Raw genomic sequence first — 20,136 nt, forward strand, 5'->3', positions numbered from 1 at the left:
TCCCTTGTGTAATCCCCTCCCCTTGAGTGTGGGCTGGACTTGCTAATTTACTTTTAACCAGCAGAATACATACAGTAAAAGTGTTGGGACACCATTTACAAAATTAAGTTATACAAAGACTGTGGCTTCTTTCTTGGATGCTCTCTCTTCTTCTTGGATCATTCACTCTTGGGGAATCCAGCTGCCCTGTTGTGAAGAGCCCCACGTGGCAGGAGACCGAGGACGCTAATAACCATGTGAGTAAACATTGACGTGCATCTCTTCCTGCCACCCAACCAAGTCATCAGATGAAACCACAATCTTGGCCAGTGGTTCGATTATAACCTCGTGAGAGATTTTAATCCAGAGGTACCTCGCCAAGCCACACCAGATTCATGATTCATAGGAACTGAGAGATAATCAATATTTTAAGCTTCTGAATTTGGATAATTTGTTATACAAGAATGGAGAATCAACATCAGTGCCTACTATGTATCCACAGGTGTTCTCAGTGCTGGGTATATAGCACTAAACAGCACAGACAAACGTCTCTGACCTTAGGGAACCTGCGCCAGGGAGAGGTGGAAATGGGTCAGTAAACAAAATGATTAAGTTCAGACATGTGAAATGGTAGTAAGTTCAAGAGGAAAATAAACCTGGAAGGACTCAGAAGTGCAAGACAGCAGGACTGCTGCAATTTAAAGTAAGATGGTCGAAGAAGACCTCATTGAGAAAGAAATATTTGAGCAAAGAGCTTAAGGAAGTAAGGCAGCAACAAGCTGTTGCTTATTGAAGGGAAGATGAACTAGGAAGTGGAAGGTACTGAGAGGGAGCATGTGGGGCTTGTTTGAGGAGCGGCGAGGAGGCCAGGTGACTGCAGTGGGATGGGAGACCGAGCAGTGGGAGGGGACGATAGGACCCGGGCGGCGTGGACAGGGTCTCCTATGAATGAGACCCGCTGGAGAACTGTGATCGGACCTGGCATTGACACAGGGTCACTCTGCTGCTGTATTGAAAGTATTATAGGAGGTAATGGTAGAAGTAAGGAGACAGAGCTTAGGAGGCAGCTGCAGTTTTCTAAGTCCAGGATGAGGGTGGTAGCAGTGACAGTGGGGAGAAGTGGTCAAATTCTGGATTTACTCGGAAGGTGGAGCCAAAGGGATTTGCTGATGGACTTGCTGTGGAATGTGGGGAAATGTTAATAATTCAGGATGGGGTCAAGATGGTTGGTCTGAACAACTGGAAAGGTGCATTTGCCATTTACTAAGATTGGGAAGGAACAGCTTTTGGGGTAGGATCAGGAGTTTTTGCTGTTGCTTGACTTTTAAAACTGATGTGACTAGGGCTTCCCTGGTGGCGCAGTGGTTGAGAGTCTGCCTGCCGATGCAGGGGACACGGGTTCATGCCCCGGTCCGGGAAGATCCCACATGCTGCAGAGCAGCTGGGCCCGTGAGCCATGGCCGCTGAGCCCGCGCGTCCGGAGCCTGTGCTCCGCAACGGGAGAGGCCACAACAGTGAGAGGCCCACGTACCGCAAAAAAAAAAAACAAAAACAAAACTGATGTGAGTTTCTGTAAGAGTACACCATTGGAAGAAGATGGGTGATGGGTACATGGGACCTCTCTGCACTATTTAGCAATGTCTCATAAACTATTTCAAAATAAAGAGGGGTTTTTTTGTTTTGTTTTGTTTTTTAAAGAGTGATATGGCTTTTAAACACCCAAGTCCAGCTGTTGACAGGCAGTTGTATATATGACTCTGAAGTTCAGCAGAGAAGCCTGGGCTGCAGAAATACGTTTGGGGACTGTCAGTGTAGAGAAGAGTCAAAACCAGGGGGCTGGATGAGATTCCCAAGGGAGCGAGTTAGGTAGAAGAGAGGGGAATAGAGGCTGACGGCCCAGGGCTCTCCAGTATTAAGGGTCAAGGACGATGAGGGACCAACAAAGACTGACAAGAAGAGTTTTAAGATTTAAAAAATGTAACAATATTTTTATTCATTAATGGAAAAAACATAGGAAGACAAGGGGAGAATTTCTGAGGTAAGTGGTGGCAGTGGATGGGACCTAGAGCCCAGGTGGAACAGTTGGCCTTTGGCAGGATCCCTGTCACTTTCCCGTGATAGCGGGAGGGAAGCAGAGCTGCTGATGGACACGGCTGCAGGGAGACGGATAGATACGGGGGAAGGAGGTGGTAGACATTCTTTTCTGGCTGCTTCTGTTTTCTCAGTCAACGAGGAGGCAAAGAAATTAGCTGAGTGTAAGTGTAAAGGAGGGAGTGTTGGAGATTTGAGAGAGGAGACGGGACAGAGCAGTCATTTAGGAGAACGGGAAGATAGACAGGGAATTGGGGTAAGCTTGCTGGGCCCTTAAGGGCGTCATAAGGAGCTCCTCGTCCAGTTTTCAGCATAGCTCTGCTTACGATCTCTCAGTGTTAACAAGTCTGCTGATCTTTGAATCTTCATGCGTTGGACAAACCTACCTCCTCTCCAGTGCCTGGGCTTTTCCTGTACTTTATCCCATCAAGTCATCCTTTTGCCAGGTGCCTGTTTTTAATCCTTAATCACAGTTACATACTCATAAAATATAGATTAAAGCTTTTCCTTTTCAATTCAGCAGTTTCTTTATTATGAAGTACACATATCAGGATTCCTTACCTAAATGATTTAATAACAGCATAGTAGTTTGAACCATGCATGAGTCATAGTAAAGGTTTCAATAGATATTTGCTACAGTTGTTGATACTGCTTTTGCTTTTATTGAGCGCTATGGTAGTCCTGCGGTGAGAGCCCAAAGGACATTTGAGATAGGGTCCCTGCTTCCAGTGGGCTTACAGTCTAGGAGTACAAGGCAAACATTCATATAAACAGAGCAAGGAATACAAGGAAGCAGTGAAAGTCGACACTGAATCTGAGTGTGATAATTTCCCCGCACATTAGGACATTTGACATTGACAGGTATCCCATGGGCGTGGTTATGAAGCAAGTATTATCATCTCTAGCCTGCAAGTGAGATTCCTAAAGGACGACTGTCCAAAGTTCAATAAACAGCAAGTGTCCAATCCCATTTTCACATCCAGGTCTCCTGAGTGCAAATTCGATGTTGATTGCATGACACTATTCTGTTTTAGGGGTGGAAAAGAGAAGAAGGATACCAGACATAAGTAAAATGCAGGACATAATTAAGTATTTTGCATGTGCATAAGACGTCTGTCTTACCTTTGGTAAGTTGGAAAGTTTGTTTGGCCCAGATGGATCATGCACTATTCCCAAAGACCGTCAGTGGAGTTTGCATGTGGTGTGGAATGCGAGCAAGCCAGTGACTACTGTGAACGGCAACATGGGTTGGAGAAGGGGAGGGTCTAAGGAGAGGAAGAGAGGTAGCATCTGAGAGTTAGCACGCGCCAGGTGCTGTACAGGCATTGTCTCATACGCTCTGTGTAACAACCACGTGGGGTGGGCGATGCCACCCTCTTTTGTGGAAAGCTTAGGCTCGGGAGTTTAGGGACTTACCCTAGACTGCTAGCAAATATATAAGTGGTGGAGCCAGGATTTGAACCTCATCCTGTCATATTCTGAAACCTTGTTCTAAGCATGCTGTTTGTACAAAAGCTGTAGCTCTACTTTACAGAATCATTTTAGACTTCACTCATTCACTGTGCTTGAAATAAGCTGACTTAAAGTGATAGCATTACATATCTAGAGGCTAGCAGGGCAGCTCGGGGACCATCATTAGAAAGATGGAGCTGAGGGGCCTCTGGGGGCCAGCAACTTGCAAACGGCTCCATATGTAAAGCGTTGGAAAGGATAAACTGGCATGACCTGGGGATCAGCTTCAGATTTCCAGTACCCCGTAGATGTTACCTGTAAACGCATGCATGGCGCAGAATGGAACTGTGCATTGTGCGTGGGGTTAGCGATGGGTGCGAGCTCAGAGGCTGACGTATTTCTAGGGCAGACGGACCGGTGTGCTCCGTGCTTCACAACTATGGATGGTTTGCTTCTTTCGGGCCATCAGTAACTGGCACACCGGTTACTGCAGCTACTGGGTCATTGTGGTAAGAGTGACAAGGTGGCAACACTGAGAATATGAGTGCAAGGAAGCCATCTCAGTGAGCAAGGCTCCCCACACAGCTGCTGGGTCATGACCTGAAGGCGTGAGCCTGCTCGCCCCGCGCACACGCGCGCATGTGCTCACCTTAGAATTTCCCACGAGAGGCACCTTTCTGGTTGCGTATCATGATCCATTGTAGAGCAGCCCTGTATGACAGCCACCCCAAAGGTCATTGTCCAGCCTCCCTGTGGCTGCCTTCAGCTGCAGGGCGAGTCCCTGGACCTGTCAGCTGTGGTCAGATTCGGGAGAGGTTTGTTGCCAAGCAGATAACCTATTTTTAACAGGCCCCTTCTGACCGCTTCCTCAAATTGGGATTGTGGGTATGGCATGCATTCTGAATCTTGTGACCTGTAGAAGAAGCCTAAGAATTAGCCCTTAGATGTCTGTCAGTATCACCCTATAACAGCAAGGGGAACTAATGTTTCCTTCCGAAAGTCTGTCACAGGCATCTAGGCGGCACCTAAATACGGGTGTAGATTACCCATCTCACTCTTCACATCCAGCCTTCCAGCAAGATTCTGTAAGAAGAGGAAGACGATATTTATTGTAATATTACTGTGAATTGTCCTGCAGCTCTGTGAAGTAAATACTTTTACCACCCTTTTAACAGACAAGAAAGTTAAGGCTCAAGGAAGTTAAATCACCGCTCCAGTGTCTTATGAGCTGCAAGTAACCAAGTCAGGATCCATATACAGGCCCGCTCCCCAAATCTGGCTTCCCACTGCCTCCCTTGCCTGAGGAATTTGGGTGCAAAAGCCCATCTGGGGTGATCGTGATGATTGGCTTGACTGGCAAGCCGAAAACTCATTCTCTGTTTGTGCTTGGAAGATTATTTCAAATTGACGGAGGTAATAATTTAGTAAGAGAAATCGAAAGGTGGCCAAAGACCATGTTCGCAGTCCAATCATAAGTGATAATGCCTCTGCTCTGAGGAGGAGTCTGGTGGGCGCTGAGCTGCTGTGTGTTTCTGCAGCCCCTGCGGGTGTCTCCATTAATGATGCGCAAGAAGGAACACACAACTCCTTCCTGGGGAGCTTGTGGACTCTAAATTCACAGGGGGTGGACGTCTTGGGGAAGACAGAGGAATAAATCAACAATCTCAGAATAATGTGCAGCAAATACCAAAGCGTATTTTAACATTAAAAAGAAAGCAGAGAGGGACAAGGAGTCTGAAAATCACCTCCCTACTGAAACGCTCTTCTTCCTCTGGCTGACTTCGTAGCTGAGTTGTTTGTTGTGTAACCTTGTATCTTCAGTGATGTGGGCTCCCTCTACTCCCCCGTTCTTTGTTCATCCTAGGAGCCTTCCTCTCAGTTAAGTACATTTTAAACTTATAAGCAGATGTATTTTCTTTTTTTTTTTTTTTTAATTGAGGAGGGGAGGTCACTTACATGTGACTATGTATACATTGATGTCTCCGTGTACCCATAGTCATAATACTCCAATTCATAATACTCTAAAATAAGTACAGAGACACAGTATGACTCTAGTATGACCATACATCATTCTACTAGATTTTGTATGTTCCAATGTCAATGATGTAGAGATGTTCATTAAATATTGGGCTCAGATTTTGCTTTGTTATATCTCTTAGGTGTATTGATAAAAGTCTCCTGCCAGGTGTCCTTTTTTTATTTTATTTTTTTTTATTTTTACTTTTTGCTTTGTAACAAATTTAATCAGTTATACATATACATATGTTTCCATATCCCCTCCCTTTTGCGTCTCCCTCCCACCCTCCCTATCCCACCCAAGCAGATGTATTTTCTAACTGCCATCTTATGAGTACTTTCTCTAGCCTGTGCGGCAAAGGGATTTATCATGAAAAACCATGCCCTCTCCTCTCATCTGGTGCCAGAAGCTTTTTAAGTATTGGTACCCAAAGGAAGATCCCTCCCTAATTGCGGCCATCTCAGGATGCTGGTTGTTTTTGCCTACCTGACCGTCAGGGGGACACTTCATAGATGGAGGTGGCAAACAAATACATTAGTGACAGATGCATAATGGATTTGATAGACGGTAAAGCGGTCGGATTAAGGTCGAAGAGGTGATGGGACCAGCCAGGAAAGGCCCCATCGTAGAAGAGGTATCAGAGCCGAGTCTTAACACATGAGGGTGTGTGTCATGAGTCCCACAGAGGGAAAGATGAGTAGAGGAGGAGCATTCCAGATAGATTTGGCAGCTTTAGTAAAGGCATGGAATAATCGGGTACCTTCAGTTGACTACAAGCCAGGTGATATAAATAGAAGCGTCTCGAGGCTGGAGAGGTAAGGAAGGGCCGGGTAATGAAGGAAAGCTCTTACATACCTGGCTGAAGGTTTTAGACTATCCTGAGGATGGGTGAAGTAGACATAAATTTTAAGCTGGGTAGTGACATTGTCAGATTCTTACTTTAGAAAGATCACCTTGGTGATGACGGGAGGAAGGAACAGAAGACACACCAGCTTGGACACAGGGAAGCTCCAGTGTGAGGGCCATTGCGGTATTTTGTGGGAGAGAAGACGATGGAGCAAAGAGGCATTGATACCAAACTCCCTCGATCTGTGATAATGACTGTAGTGCAAGCATGTGTGCTGTATCTCTGTTTTAATCATGCATTTCTATATACATCCTTTGGGGATACTATTTAACCTTTTGGTCACTGAATCCCCTAGCAAAGTTCCTTAAGCAGAGTATAACCAGTTTTTTGTCCCGTGGACATCATCTGATGAGGGATCTTTCATGCCACCCATATGTGTAGAAGACTGAGGGATTGATGCTACTTATCAAATGATGAAAGGTCCATGAGGAGAACAGAGTAAAACAATTTTAAGTTAACATTGGCCCAGGAAAATCTGGGAAATTCCCTACGTTAATATTGTGGCCTCTCAACATATTGAATTAAATCTTGATAGATCTTAGACACATTGTGAAGTTCTTTGAATGGTAGCAGGGTGATGAATAAAGAGGTTTATAGTTAGACCTTCCTGAGGTCCCATCAAGCTTGACCTTGGAGAAATGACTCTTACCTTCTGAGTTTTCTCCTCTGTATAATGGGGCACAATAATTACGACCATATAAATATAGATTGATTTTACAATGTTTTTAGACACAAATGAAAATCCAATTAAATTAGTTTAACTGAGCAGAAAATTTACGGGCTCATGTAACTCTAAGGCCCAGAGGTGGGCCTGACTTCAGGGTTGGCTGACTCAGCAGTGGGTGGTCATCAGGGAGCCAATTTCTTTCCATCTCTTTTCTCTGCTGTCTGTGGTTTTAGCGCCACCCTCCAGGCTCTTTGCGTCAGCGCACTGATTTGCAGAAATGGGCTACATTGCTTCCTAGTCTACATCCACCAGATAGGGTGAGAGAACTTCGTGAAGGCACCAGACGGGAAGTCAGAGCTTTTTACTGGTTCGATCACCCCTGAACCAATTCCTGAGGCTCTTGGTATGTCAGGTACTGATTACCTTCAACCCACTGTACCTGAACTAACCACTGTGGAGAGAGGCATGAGATCACCATGAATGGTCTGACTCCATCAGGACTAACCCTGAGCAGCCCTGAGTCAGTCCTACACCCACTGCATGGTCAGCTCCTATTAGACAAGGTACTGAGTGGGCGTAAGGGAGACAAGCACAATACCTAGAACACGTACCTTGGATAACTCTTGTGAGGACTAAATAAAGTAGCAAGTATAAAGATCTTGGTGTCAGTAGGTACTCAGTACTGGTCAGTTCCCCTTCTGCTTTTCTTCATCCCTCTTTCTGTTTTACTCTTTCCTAGAGGGTAAAACAACATTTGAATTCCATTCAGCCCAATTTCAAACATCTAGCAGTAGTTCAGGTTGATTTTTAATGATACTAAATAGTTGTGAGTGTTGGAATAAGATCTGACTTTTCATATTTACACTTGGCTTTGATATAAATTGAGTAGATCTACTTAAAATGCTCTTAATAAGAACAATTTGTGTTGTGTATCCCATGCATACATATGATAGGAAAAGGTTTTTAAACAGAAAATGTGAATGAATGCTTTCGTAGCCACAGTGGGTAGTAGCCTTCATTACTGATTGCAGGAACATTCCATCTCATTCCTAACGTTCTTCATGGCCCTCTCCGTTAAGATAAAGGTGACCTTCAAGCTGTTGAAAAACTTGGGGATGTATTACCTTATGTGACTGCTGAGAGTGAATAGTGAAAAAGATAGGACCATTTACACTTTGCTGAAGGATAATAATAGTTCTGTAATTATTGTACAAGGCGAAAGGTAAAGACAAAGTGACCTCTGTGTCTGGCATCATTCATTTTTATTATATAAGCAACTGATAGGTAAAGCAAAGGAGCAAAACTGCAAGGTTGATTTTGTTGTTAAGTATATAATTATATAATTCAGTGTGACAAAAGCTGCATTCTTATTTTTGTGCTTGAATATCTCGTTAACTATATTAAAGCAAAAAATTTTAAACTTGTCAATTTCATTTTCTGTTGGATAACGTTTAAGGTACTATTTCGTAATATTCTATATTTACAATTTTAAAACAGTACTTTAAATGTTAGACTAAGAACTGAGAGTATAAAAATGAATACGATATGGGTCCTGCTCTGATGGATCTCTTAATCTAGGAAGGAAAGGAGACATAGAAATAAAGCATATATATAACATTCAGCGTCAGCAGAGAGAGAGATTAACATTATGTTGTCAGTAAAACATAAAGGGATTTCTTTTTTATTGAAGTCAATTAAATCTAGCTTAGATAATTTGATACCTTGTTGGTAACCTTGACCTTTGCTGACCCCTACAAGTCATCCTGTCATCACTGGAGCAGATATTCAGGTGCTTTACAAACTATGAGTTACAGTCCATTAGTGGATCCTGTAATTAGAGTGTTGTGATCAGCATTAAAACCAAACAAGAAAGAACACTAGATGGTAGATTAATATCAGATACCAGCTTGTACCTCACCACAGTCGGGGTTATATTGTTTCATGAAACTTTGGTTGGCTTTTAATGTATGCATACATCTCAATGCATATATATTGTGATACTGAGTTTTGATATACCATGTGTTTCTTACTATGGGTCTTGGGCAGAAATGTTTGGGAGCTGCTCGGTCAACTGACAGGCGCCCGGCTGCACGTGTGTCACTTGGGCAGCCAGCACAGGACAGCATATGTGTCTTTTGGTTCTTCTTTGTTTATCATTTAAATCCCAAACTGCCTTCTTCTTTTTTGTTTTTTTTAATTTTTTTTATATTGGGGTATAGTTGATTTACAATGTTGTGTTAGTTTCAGGTGTACAGCAATGTAATTCAGTTATACATGTACGTGTATCCATTCTTTTTCAGATTCTTTTCCCATATAGGTTATTACAGAGTATTGAGTAGAGTTCCCTATGCTATACAGTAGGTCTTTGTTGATTATCTATTTTATATAGAGTAGTGTGTATATGTCAATCCCAACCTCCTAATTTATGCCCCCCCCCCACGTTTCCCCTCTGGTAATCAGAAGTTTGTTTTCAAAGTCTGTGAGTCTGTTTCTGTTTGTAAATAAGTTCATTTCTGTCATATTTTAGAGTCCACATATAAGTGATATCATATGATATTTGTCTTTCTATGTCTGACTTACTTCACTTAGTATGATAATGTCTAGGTGCATCCATGTAAAAACTGCCTTGTTCTTTCATTACTCCCCCAACCTGTCTAGACACTTGCAGTGACCTTCTAACCTAATTGTCCCTCAGCCTCCAGTCCTGGGAGCTATCTCCAGCCACATCCCACATTCACCACCAGCCACCTGGAATTAACCAGGAGAAGCCTGTGCAAAATACAGCCAGTGCCTTCCCCAGCCTCACAGAGAGTCAGTGGGTATAAGGAGGGCTCCGGAATTGGCTTTTTTAAAGTAGCGCTCAGTTGAATTCAGTATAAGTGGTCTAAAAATCACACTTCAGGGAAGCAGTGCTCCAAAGCAGTGGACTTAACTGTTTACTCAGGGACCTCAGAGAATTTAAACTACCCTGGTTATCCTCTCACACACTTGATGGCTTAGTCTCTTCCAGCTCTACAACAAACTGCCATAGACTGGGTATAGCTTATAAACAGCAGAAATTTAGTGCTTTCAGTTCTGGAGGCTGGAAATCCAAGATAAAGGTACCAGCATGGCCGAGTTCTGGTGAGAGCCCTTTTTGTAGGCACCTTCTCACTGTGTCCTCGCATGGCCGAAGGGGATAGGGATCTTTCTGGAGCCTCTTGTACAAGGCACTAATTTCATTAATAAGGGCTCCACCCTCATGACTTACGTACCTCCCACAGTCCCCACCCATGCATACCATCACCTCTAGGGTTAGGATCTCAATGTGTGAATTTTGAGGGTTACAAACATGGGGGTTCCAGTCCCAATCTGGGTTTTAGCTGGGTCGGAGTCCCGGCCCGTAAGTTCAAGTCCCAATCTGAGTTGTGAGGTTTCAATAGGGCTCTAAGATTATTTTTTAAAAATTACTGTGTATTGAGTTATTGTTTCAATTATTTCAGCATATACTAGAACAACATAGATATGTTAACTTTTGATAAATAAGCATTAATTATGAAAATATTGTATTTTAAATGTACCTCTTAATGAGATGGGTAGGGCTTTAAACGTTGTTTCTAATTAGTTTATGTGCCCATGGCTGACTCTTACTATTGCTCGATTGATACTGCATTCAACATCAGTTCTTTGCATTTTACATTTTTATAGGTATGAATATTTTGAAACTTTGTTCACAGTGGATGGGCAAGGAGTTTTGTCATAGCAGTGCCACTCGATTCTTTGAATGCCCTCAAGGTTATCAGCCAAAAATCGCATAGCAATCTATTGTTAAAAATCATTTGTAATGATTTATCAACTGACAACTCAATTAGATCCTTCATAAATTTCTTTGAAAGCAAAGAATTGAAAACCTTCTGACATGCAAAAACAAATGTGTTATCCAGACTTTGGAGTCCTGTCACACACCAGGACTTGAATTGTCCCTTCGTTTGGTGCTCTGGAGCTTTTTAGACTCCAGGACAGTGTATCAGAGTCTGATTCGAGAAGGATGCAGGGCATGTCTTTCTTGTGTAAGTAGAGGAAGGCCTGCGGTAAAAGAGAATAAGCCTGACACTCTGACCTCCAGCACGTCCTCAAGGCCAGTCTTAGGAAAGAGTATTTAGAGAAAGTAAAAGTTTAGGAACTGATTCCCTTAAAATTATCTGAACCTGTGTACCCTTAAAAGGCTTTGTGACTGGGGCACACATACCCCAGTTTGAAGACCACTGGCCTGAAGGAAAATGTAAGTTTCCCAACGTGGCGCGTGTGGTGACCCGAGCCCTCCTTTGTGTCCTTTCTCTGCAGGACAGTCTCCTGCCTGAACACACACAGACTTTCCACTTTACGCCAAGGGCTCTCCCTTACCCCAGAGCTGTGATTTTCCATGGGAGTGAGATTGAAGGAAGAAGAGTGTCCATGCCACTCCTCCCCTGTATGTTGAGCAGAGTTGTTCAGTAATTTAGTAGCTATTTTCTGTTTGTCTCCAATGTGCTAGACATTGTGTTAGGTGCTAGGGATACAGAGATTTAAAAAGCACAGTTTCTACCCTGCAGGATCACATTGTTTAGTCAGGGAGATGTACAGATAACCAGCCGATTTTACATTACAGTGTAATGCCTTCTTTGATACAGGTAAGCTTTAAAAGGAACACATAGCAGGAGGAGATGATGTTAGGGACGGCGTCGCAAAGGAGTGAACCCTGAGCTGCTTCTGGAAGGACAGACAAAGGCAGCCTTGAGAAAGGATGACAGCTTTTTCTCAGATACCTTAAGACTGGTTTTTATATCTCTTAAAGGACTGTAAGAACTAGCCAGCCAACCAACCAACCGAGAGAATATGTAGCAGAGACTGTATGTGCCCTGCAAAGCCTAACATTTTTCTATCTGGCCCTTTCCTCCCCTGCTCTGTCTAAAGTGCTCACTAGTGGTTATACATATGTCATAAGCTTTCCTACTTCCACAACCCTGCTTCTGCTATTCTACATTTTGAAATGTTGTCATTCATCCGTTCATTCCTTTATACTTTCAACAAATTTGTTACGTATGAGCCACCATTCTGAGTTCTGGGAAGACAGCAGTGACAGACCGTAAGCAAATAGAAATGCAGCATGCCAGTTGTGAAGAAAAAATAACGCAGGGGAAGGAGAAAGAGGCCAAGTGAGGACGGAGGCAGCTCTCACTCAGTAGTCAGGGAGGCCTCGGAGAAGGCGGTGTTTGTGCCGAGTCCTGAGGGAAGCACAGGAATGAGCCCTGAGGATACCTGGGAGGAGAACGTTTCAGGCAGGGGGACCAACAAGTGGAAAGGCTCTGCGGGCCTGCAGGGAGCTGAGTGTCTTAGGAGTGGGCTGAGAGTGGGACAGAGGCGGGACACAGGCTTAGAGAGGTGGGGTGAGGTGAAGGGCAAATCATGTGGGGCCTAGTAGGGCTTTGCAGCCTTGATTTTATTCATGCTCTGTCAGAGCCTGTGACGAGGCAGATGTGACCGAGTGGCATCTGTGTGACGCACAGTGAAGGGGAGCCCTGGCTTGGTAACCACGGGATCTGAATTCCGACTTTTACTCTCCTCACTCTCATAATGAACCCAACATACCACCCAGCCTCCCTGGGGCTCGGTCTTTCCATCCACATAATGGGGGCGTCGGGAGGTCTGTTGAACTAAACACAAGTTCTAGTGTCTTGTATTTCTCAGTTGCAGAAAGGAGTTTGCAGTTTATTTAGGGGAAGAGATAGTAATGTGACTAATACTTGCCAGTCAGTAGTAGCTTCTGATTTTGTTTCATGTCACGGGTGCTGGGAGGCAGCCGTCAGGTAAGGAGTGGGGGCCACAGAACTTGTTTGGAAGCTGCATTTGCAAAGCAAATACTTACTTACAATTCAGTGAAAACAGTGCTTTCCTAAAGATCCTTTTACCAATATGTATATGAGATTAAGGAAATGCCATCTCTTATGAAACATTAATCTTGCGTGGAATGACTTGGAGGGAGCTGATGGGAAATGGAGTCTGGGGGAGGTTTGCCATGTGTTCATTGGTGTGGCCACTGGTGCTGTGTCTTTACGCCTGTGCCTACTTTTCAGAATACCCAGAGACGGACCGTGACTGATTTTAAGAAGTAATAGGAAAGATAACATTTTGTCCTAGGACTCTTTATCTGTTATTGTTGTTGTTATTGTTGTTTTTAAATCAACACAAAGTCCTTTTAAGGCTCTAGTACAAGTCTGCTTGAGTAGTTGACAAGAGACTGAATTCCAGGGTCCAGAGCAGCACAAATCAGCAGGGCCTAAAGAGGCCCCAGAATGGCTCAGACGTATGTGGTGCCTCCATCAAAATGGGTTAAGTTTAAACTTAACTTTGCATTCTTGAGGCCAAGTGAACTTAACATATTAAATATTAGAAAAATGTAACCCTTGCATACCTATCACAGTGGCCGTCACATATCAGAATTCAGTAAGCAGTTGGTGAGTAAATGAGCGAATACAACATTATTATAGAAAATTTGGAAAGTTGAGAAGCACAGAATTGCTCATGATCCCAACACTTTAACATAATGGTCACCAGTAGAGTGAGTGTGTGTGTGTATTCAGCCACATGCACAGGTATAGTTCAGATTTTAATGTAAGCATGGTATAAATAGTTTTATGATTTCTGATTCCTAAAATTGAATATTTTATGATAACCATTTTCCAAACGGCTATACTGTTTTTATAATTCTAATTTTAATGGCTGCATAATGTTCTATCTAGTAATTTATCATAAGCTAGTTACCATATCTCATATTATCAGACAATTAGATTGCTTTTGAAGTTTTATTTTTATGTTCTTATTCCAGTTAAAATCTTCATTCCTATACTGTTTTCTTCTTTTGAATTATTTCCTTATAATAAATGATCAGAACTGGTTGTAGAATTGACTCCACATTTTTTCACTGTAGCCAGTAATCTATTTGACTTTTAGTTTCATCATGACACCACCTGCTTTGGGGTATTAGCATTTAAAAAACTGTATTTGCTCATTTAATAGTGCAAGTGGTACCTCCCTATTTTTGTTTTCTTCATGGAAGAAAAACCAGTATAGCAAAAGTCCTATTCACTAAAGTTGTATGTATTAAAATTTTACTTTTCTCTCTACCACATTAATATCTTTTAAATATGCCATGTGTAATAATGTAGGGTGATTTGTCTCACTTTTGTTCCATTCCTGTTTTTCTTGTTTGTTTGTTTGTTTGTTAAAGCTATCTGTGGAAGCACGTAAAGAAATGACTGGAAAGGCTATTAAGACCGTCAAACATTTTATTGAGAAGCCAAGGAAAAGAAATTCAGAAGAAGATGTTCAAGAGGCTAGTGATTCTAAGATGACCTACGCAGATGCCTTGAATCATCTGGAGAAGTCCCTGGCTCACCTGGAAACCCTCAACCACAGCTTCATCGTTTCTCTGAAGAATAGTGAGCAGGTAATGAAATGCAGACTTCTTCTATGTGCTCACTCACTCAGATAATATCAGTGTATTCTTTCATTTATCCTTTAAAGCTATATTCGTAGTTTTGATAGGGTTTTCAATCTTGCAGATTTTTTTTTCAATAGCCATTTTTTTTTATTGAGGTATAGTTAATTTACAATGTTGGTTTAGTTTCAGGTGTACAGCAAAGTGATTCAGTTTTATTTAGATATAAATATATATATATATATATATACACTCACACGTGTATGTGTGTGTGTGTGTATCCTTTTTTCAGATTCTTTTCCATTATAGGTTATTATGGGACGTTGAATAGAGTTCCCTGTGCTATACAGTAGGTCCTTGTTATTGATCTGTTTTATACACAGTAGTGTGTATATGTTCATCTTAAACTCCTAATTTATTCCCCCTCCTCCAAATCTTGCAGATAATGGTCTTAAATCTTTATCCTTTAACCTCTTCATTATCTCTTGATTGTTAGTTCAGTTTTCACTTCTTTAAAAAGGATTTTAGGCCACTTAACACAATTGATAACTTGGGGAGGAAGGACATGAGGAGGTGAGTGGGTTGGGAGAAGGCGGGGCCAGGATGGGTGCCTGGGGTGAGAAAGTGGTTGCTAAAGCTGAGAAATGATGAAGACTGTGGTTCTCAAGCTCTGCTTCTAGCTGGTAGATGTTTTGCTGTCCAATTGAATAATGATATATTTTTCCCCTTAATCTTCAGAAAAATTCAGAAATAGCCATCCATGCCTGCTTCAGCAGTTTAAAAAAATTATATGTACTCATCCTGTTTTTATGTTGCATTTTCCAGTATAACTTCATTATTGATATGACTTTTTTGGCTAATAAAGTTGTTCCTAGTTGGTTTCTTGTTGAGACCCTCATGGTGTCTCAGAAAGCACCCCATGAGAGTCAGGAGCCCCTGCCATGATGAGGTTTGGGGACCAGGGTGTTGGGGCTACTACATGTGGAAACCCTTTGTAGCCTTTGGAGCTTTTCTTCTGTATTGTCACAGTCATGGAAATTTTAGTATTCTTTTCCATAACTTAAAAGTTGACAAATCAATAAGTAAATGATTTTCATCTAGGTGAAAACTGTTCAGGTATATTAAAAAAATTCCGTTTGCCCTTAAATGTTATGGTGAATGAACCTATAAGTGGCCACTAACCTCCTCTTTTATTTTTCTTAAACCTTACAAGTTTATTGAATTGTATTCTTGGCTTGTAAAAAATATTCCTGGGGCTTCCCTGGTGGCGCAGTGGTTGAGAGTCCGCCTGCCGATGCAGGGGACACGGATTTGTGCCCCGGTCCGGGAAGATCCCACATGCCACGGAGCGGCTGGGCCCGTGAGCCATGGCTGCTGAGCCTGCGCGTCCGGAGCCTGTGCTCTGCAACAGGAGAGGCCACAACAGTGAGAGGTCCGCGTACCGCAAAAAAAATATATATATATATATTGCTGAGCAGAAAGATCAGTCAGTGGAGAGGAGTCCAGATAATGAACAAATGGAAGACTTCAAAATATGTATGAGACACAGAAATGTAAGCCCCTCATGCAAAAGATAATGGGAAGAATTCAAAAGTCTGATAGCACTTTTATCTCATTCTGTACTTTACAGCGCCTGTTAGGCTATCTAATGAATAATATTAAATAATGGTATGAGCAATATAGAAGCCTTTGCAGGGAGCAGATTGGCTTTACCAATCTTTTTTTTTTTTTTTTTTGTGGTACGCGGGCCTCCCACTGCCGTGGCCTCTCCCGTTGCGGAGCACAGGCTCCAGACGTGCAGGCTCAGCGGCCATGGCTCACGGGCCCAGCCGCTCCGCGGCATGTGGGGTCCTCCCGGACCGGGGCACGAACCCGCATCCCCTGCATCGGTAGGCAGACTCCCAACCACTGCGCCACCGGGGAAGCCCCGGCTTTACCAATCTTGATTTTATCCTGTTGATATTTAGAGTTCTATAATCAATAATTATAAGAACTAGGGTAAAATTTGGATCTTCAGGTAAAAGTGATTTATACTTACTAGTATAAAACTTTTAAAATACATATTCATTTTTCTAATCAAGTATTCTATATTCATATCCGGAGAATTGTCATTACTCTCCTTGGAATAAGTATTGTCTTTCAGTGGCTAGAGTAGTGTATATGGGGCCAAGGGAGTTATTAACAAAATCACCATTTGCTTCAGCTAGATTTAAAGGTACCAAATAGCTACTTGCAAATGTTAGGCCATGGATGGTCCGTAATAGGAGCCTCTTCTGATTTCTAAATTGAACATTATATGATTTTGTTAAGGCGCCTTTCAGAGCAAACGCTGGAAGTAACTTCAGCCTCATATATTTGTCCCTTTTAAGTTCAGGCCTTGATTTTAACCTCTTTCTATATATACTGCATGAAAGAACATCTTATATACTCAAGAAGGTTAGTGCAATTTCAATTATAGGCCATTGGGGGCCTCAGTTTCCTCTTGTCTCAGTAGGGATACTAGTAATTGCCCTGCCTAACTCACAGACTTTTTTTTTTTTTTAATAGAAAGTTTAAAAAACAATGGGGAAAATAGTAAAATGAAATCTCCTGTGCCCAACTCCCAGCTTCCACAATTATCAAAATGTGACCAATCTTATTTCACACCTACCCTTACTACACTCCTGTGGATCATTTTAAAGAAAAACCCCAGGGCTTCCCTGGTGGCGCAGTGGTTGAGAATCTGCCTGCTAATGCCGGGGACACGGGTTCGAGCCCTGGTCTGGGAGGATCCCACATGCCGCGGAGCAACTAGGCCCATGAGCCACGACTACTGAGCCTGCGTGTCTGGAGCCTGTGCTCCGCAACAAGAGGCCGCGATAGTGAGAGGCCCGCGCACCGCGATGAAGAGTGGCCCCCGCTTGCCACAACTAGAGAAAGCCCTCACACAGAAATGAAGACGCAACACAGCAAAAATAAATTAATTAATTAATAAAAACTCCTACCCCCAACATCTTCTTAACAAAAAAAAAAAAAAAAGAAAAACCCCATCATCTTTTCATTTTATCCACAAATCCTTCCATATCTATTTCTAAAAGATATGTTTAAACTTAACCACTACAGCATTACCAGTAAAAAAGGTAATAGTAATTCTTCAGTATCATCAAATGTCCAGTTAATGTTTAGATTTCCACATGGTTGTTTTGAAAGACAAAGCAGTTATACGGAGAATTACTTGTGAAAGTTGGAAAGTGTTATTAAATCAAGTGGCCATATTTGGTATGCTGAACAGTGGTAGCTGGTGTCCTATTTCTTAAATTATTTGTTGTCATGTTAGTTTGTACAGTATTATCAAAGAGGGGCAGGCCGTGTGGAGTGGGAGAGTGCAGTGGGGAAAGTCGAACTCGGGTTCTAATCCTAAGATCCATTAATGGCTGGCTGTGTGACTTTGGACACGTTACTTAACATCTTTGGTCTTCTATTTCCCTTTTGGTAAAGTGGAGCTAATTAAAAAACTCCTTGTGGGATAATGGTAAACATTAAATTAGATGACATATGTACAATACCTGGGTTTACATAGTTGATGCTTAATAGATTATAACTGTTATGTGGTTATAGCACAATAATAATAATAGAGAAATTTGCCCTTAATGAGCATTACTTTGTGCCTAACATTGTGCTAAAGGACTGATTTTATTTTACTTATTTATTTTTTTTGCGGTACGCGGGCCTCTCACTGTTGTGGCCTCTCCCGTTGAGGAGCGCAGTCTCCAGTCGCACAGGCTTAGTGGCCATGGCTCACGGGCCCAGCCGCTCTGTGGCATGTGGGATCTTCCCGGACTGGGGCACGAACCCGTGTCCCCTGCATCGGCAGGCGGACTCTCAACCACTGCGCCACCAGGGAAGCCCAAGGACTGATTTTTATATTATTGAATGTTTATGACATCCTCTGTTCATAAGAACTGATTGTCCTCATCCTCGTTTTATAGATACTGGAAATTTGAGATCACAATGGCTTACTAATTAAAGCGAGGATTGCACTCAAGCCTGGGTGGCCCTGGAGACCAAGCTCTTAACAACCCCTGCGTATTCCTCCATGTGGTGTTTGTGGTCATAGTGTATTTGGTTTGAGAGCTTCTAAGTATATTTCACTCTGTCCATGTGGACATGTAATTCCTAGTTGATATTTACATGTTGAATTCCATATGTTTGCAGGAAACGCTGCAGAAATATAGTTACCTCTATGATCTGTCTCGGTCAGAAAAAGGGAAAGTTCAGGATCAAGCCGTGGCCATGTGTTTAGACGGTCAGCCTCTAAGAATGATTCAACAGCTGCTAGAGGTGGCTGTTGGCCCTCTTGACATCTCACCTAAGGATATAGTACACAGTGCAATAACGAAAATCATCTCTGCGTTGAGGTAAGCTATAAAATAGTCATTGAGGAAAACCTGAGCTGATATTTTGCCAGTAATGTGCTTGTTTCACGGTTGTTAGAAAGGTAAAATATCATCATGTATGTAGGAGCATTTTATAAAGTATGATGTACTTCATAAAAAGTGAGAGATTATGATTAGACTTCTCAGTCTCATGTCTTAAAATATCTTGTGACTGGAGAACCATGGCAATGTTCTGTCATTGGTCCTGTGTGTAACATGTCAAGAAGCTAGCTAACTTCTGGGTAGACCCTTTCTCGCACCCAGATAATTCTTGAAATAAGGGAAAGGCCAAAATGGCATGTGAAGCAGGTCGTTAAGTGTCAGACTGTCATGTGACTTCAGCGTGGATTTTCAGAGCTTGTCTCTTCTAATTCCCCTTCTTTGTAGCAGTGGGAAACCAGTTCCCAGAAGTTTCTTTCGAAGTACACAAGGCAAAGTTAATCGTATACTGAAGAAGTTGGACATGTGTTAAGTATCTTAGGACATTATTTACCTGCAATTAATGGCATAAAACTGACAACTGAGAAATTCTAGCTTTCTGTCGATAGGCTGGTATCTTTGTAGGAAAACATCCAAGGGGATTAGGAAAGAGGGAAAGTTGAGCTAAGAAAATAATGAGGCATCAAGTGCTTTCTGTGAATAATGCAGTTAGCCTAAAAGATTTAGTTGTGTTTAACTTATTCTTCTTTTAAGCGTTCTTTGTAATTCTGTGTTGCTCTCGAGGAACTTTTTGTTTAAATGCGTGTCAGTTTTCAGCAGCTGAACTGAAATCAAATGAGCCTTCATCAGTTTAATTACCCAGCTTCATCCAATTTTCACCTTAATGCTCTGAGGTATCTGGTAATTTTATATACAGGGAGAGAAATAAAATAGTGTAACACTTTTTAGAAACTGCAAATATGAAATGAATAAAGCTTTATTCTATTACGAGCTTATTATGTTTTGGTGGTGGTTGTGATTATAAGAGCCACTTTCCTCTTTCAAATGATGACATAATTGCCATGTTTTGTACCTTTTTGATTCAGTTCTTTTATTATTTCTTAAATCAAGGCTTAGATGAAGCTCACAAAAACAAAAATTTGAAAAATTACTGCTTTGAATATAATTTAGTTTATTTTTCAAAAGTTGTACATTTTCATATAATTAAAACAT

At 42.1% G+C, this 20,136-nt stretch overlaps 1 protein-coding gene across 2 annotated transcripts in view; it reads left to right on the forward strand.

The window, feature by feature from the left end:
- Positions 1–20,136, forward strand: part of NBAS (NBAS subunit of NRZ tethering complex) — a 342,685-nt gene that overhangs the window by 262,433 nt on the left and 60,116 nt on the right. For both annotated transcript variants that reach the window (XM_081254071.1, XM_081254070.1), the window contains 2 exons: positions 14,360–14,578; positions 18,764–18,966. In XM_081254071.1, the coding sequence (XP_081110197.1) occupies positions 14,360–14,578; positions 18,764–18,966 (422 nt within the window). The remainder of the gene's footprint in view (positions 1–14,359; positions 14,579–18,763; positions 18,967–20,136) is intronic.

The sequence above is a fragment of the Mesoplodon bidens genome (genome assembly GCF_964165515.1).
Source record: "Mesoplodon bidens genome assembly, chromosome: 14".
In the NCBI taxonomy this organism is placed as follows: Eukaryota; Metazoa; Chordata; class Mammalia; order Artiodactyla; family Ziphiidae; genus Mesoplodon; species Mesoplodon bidens.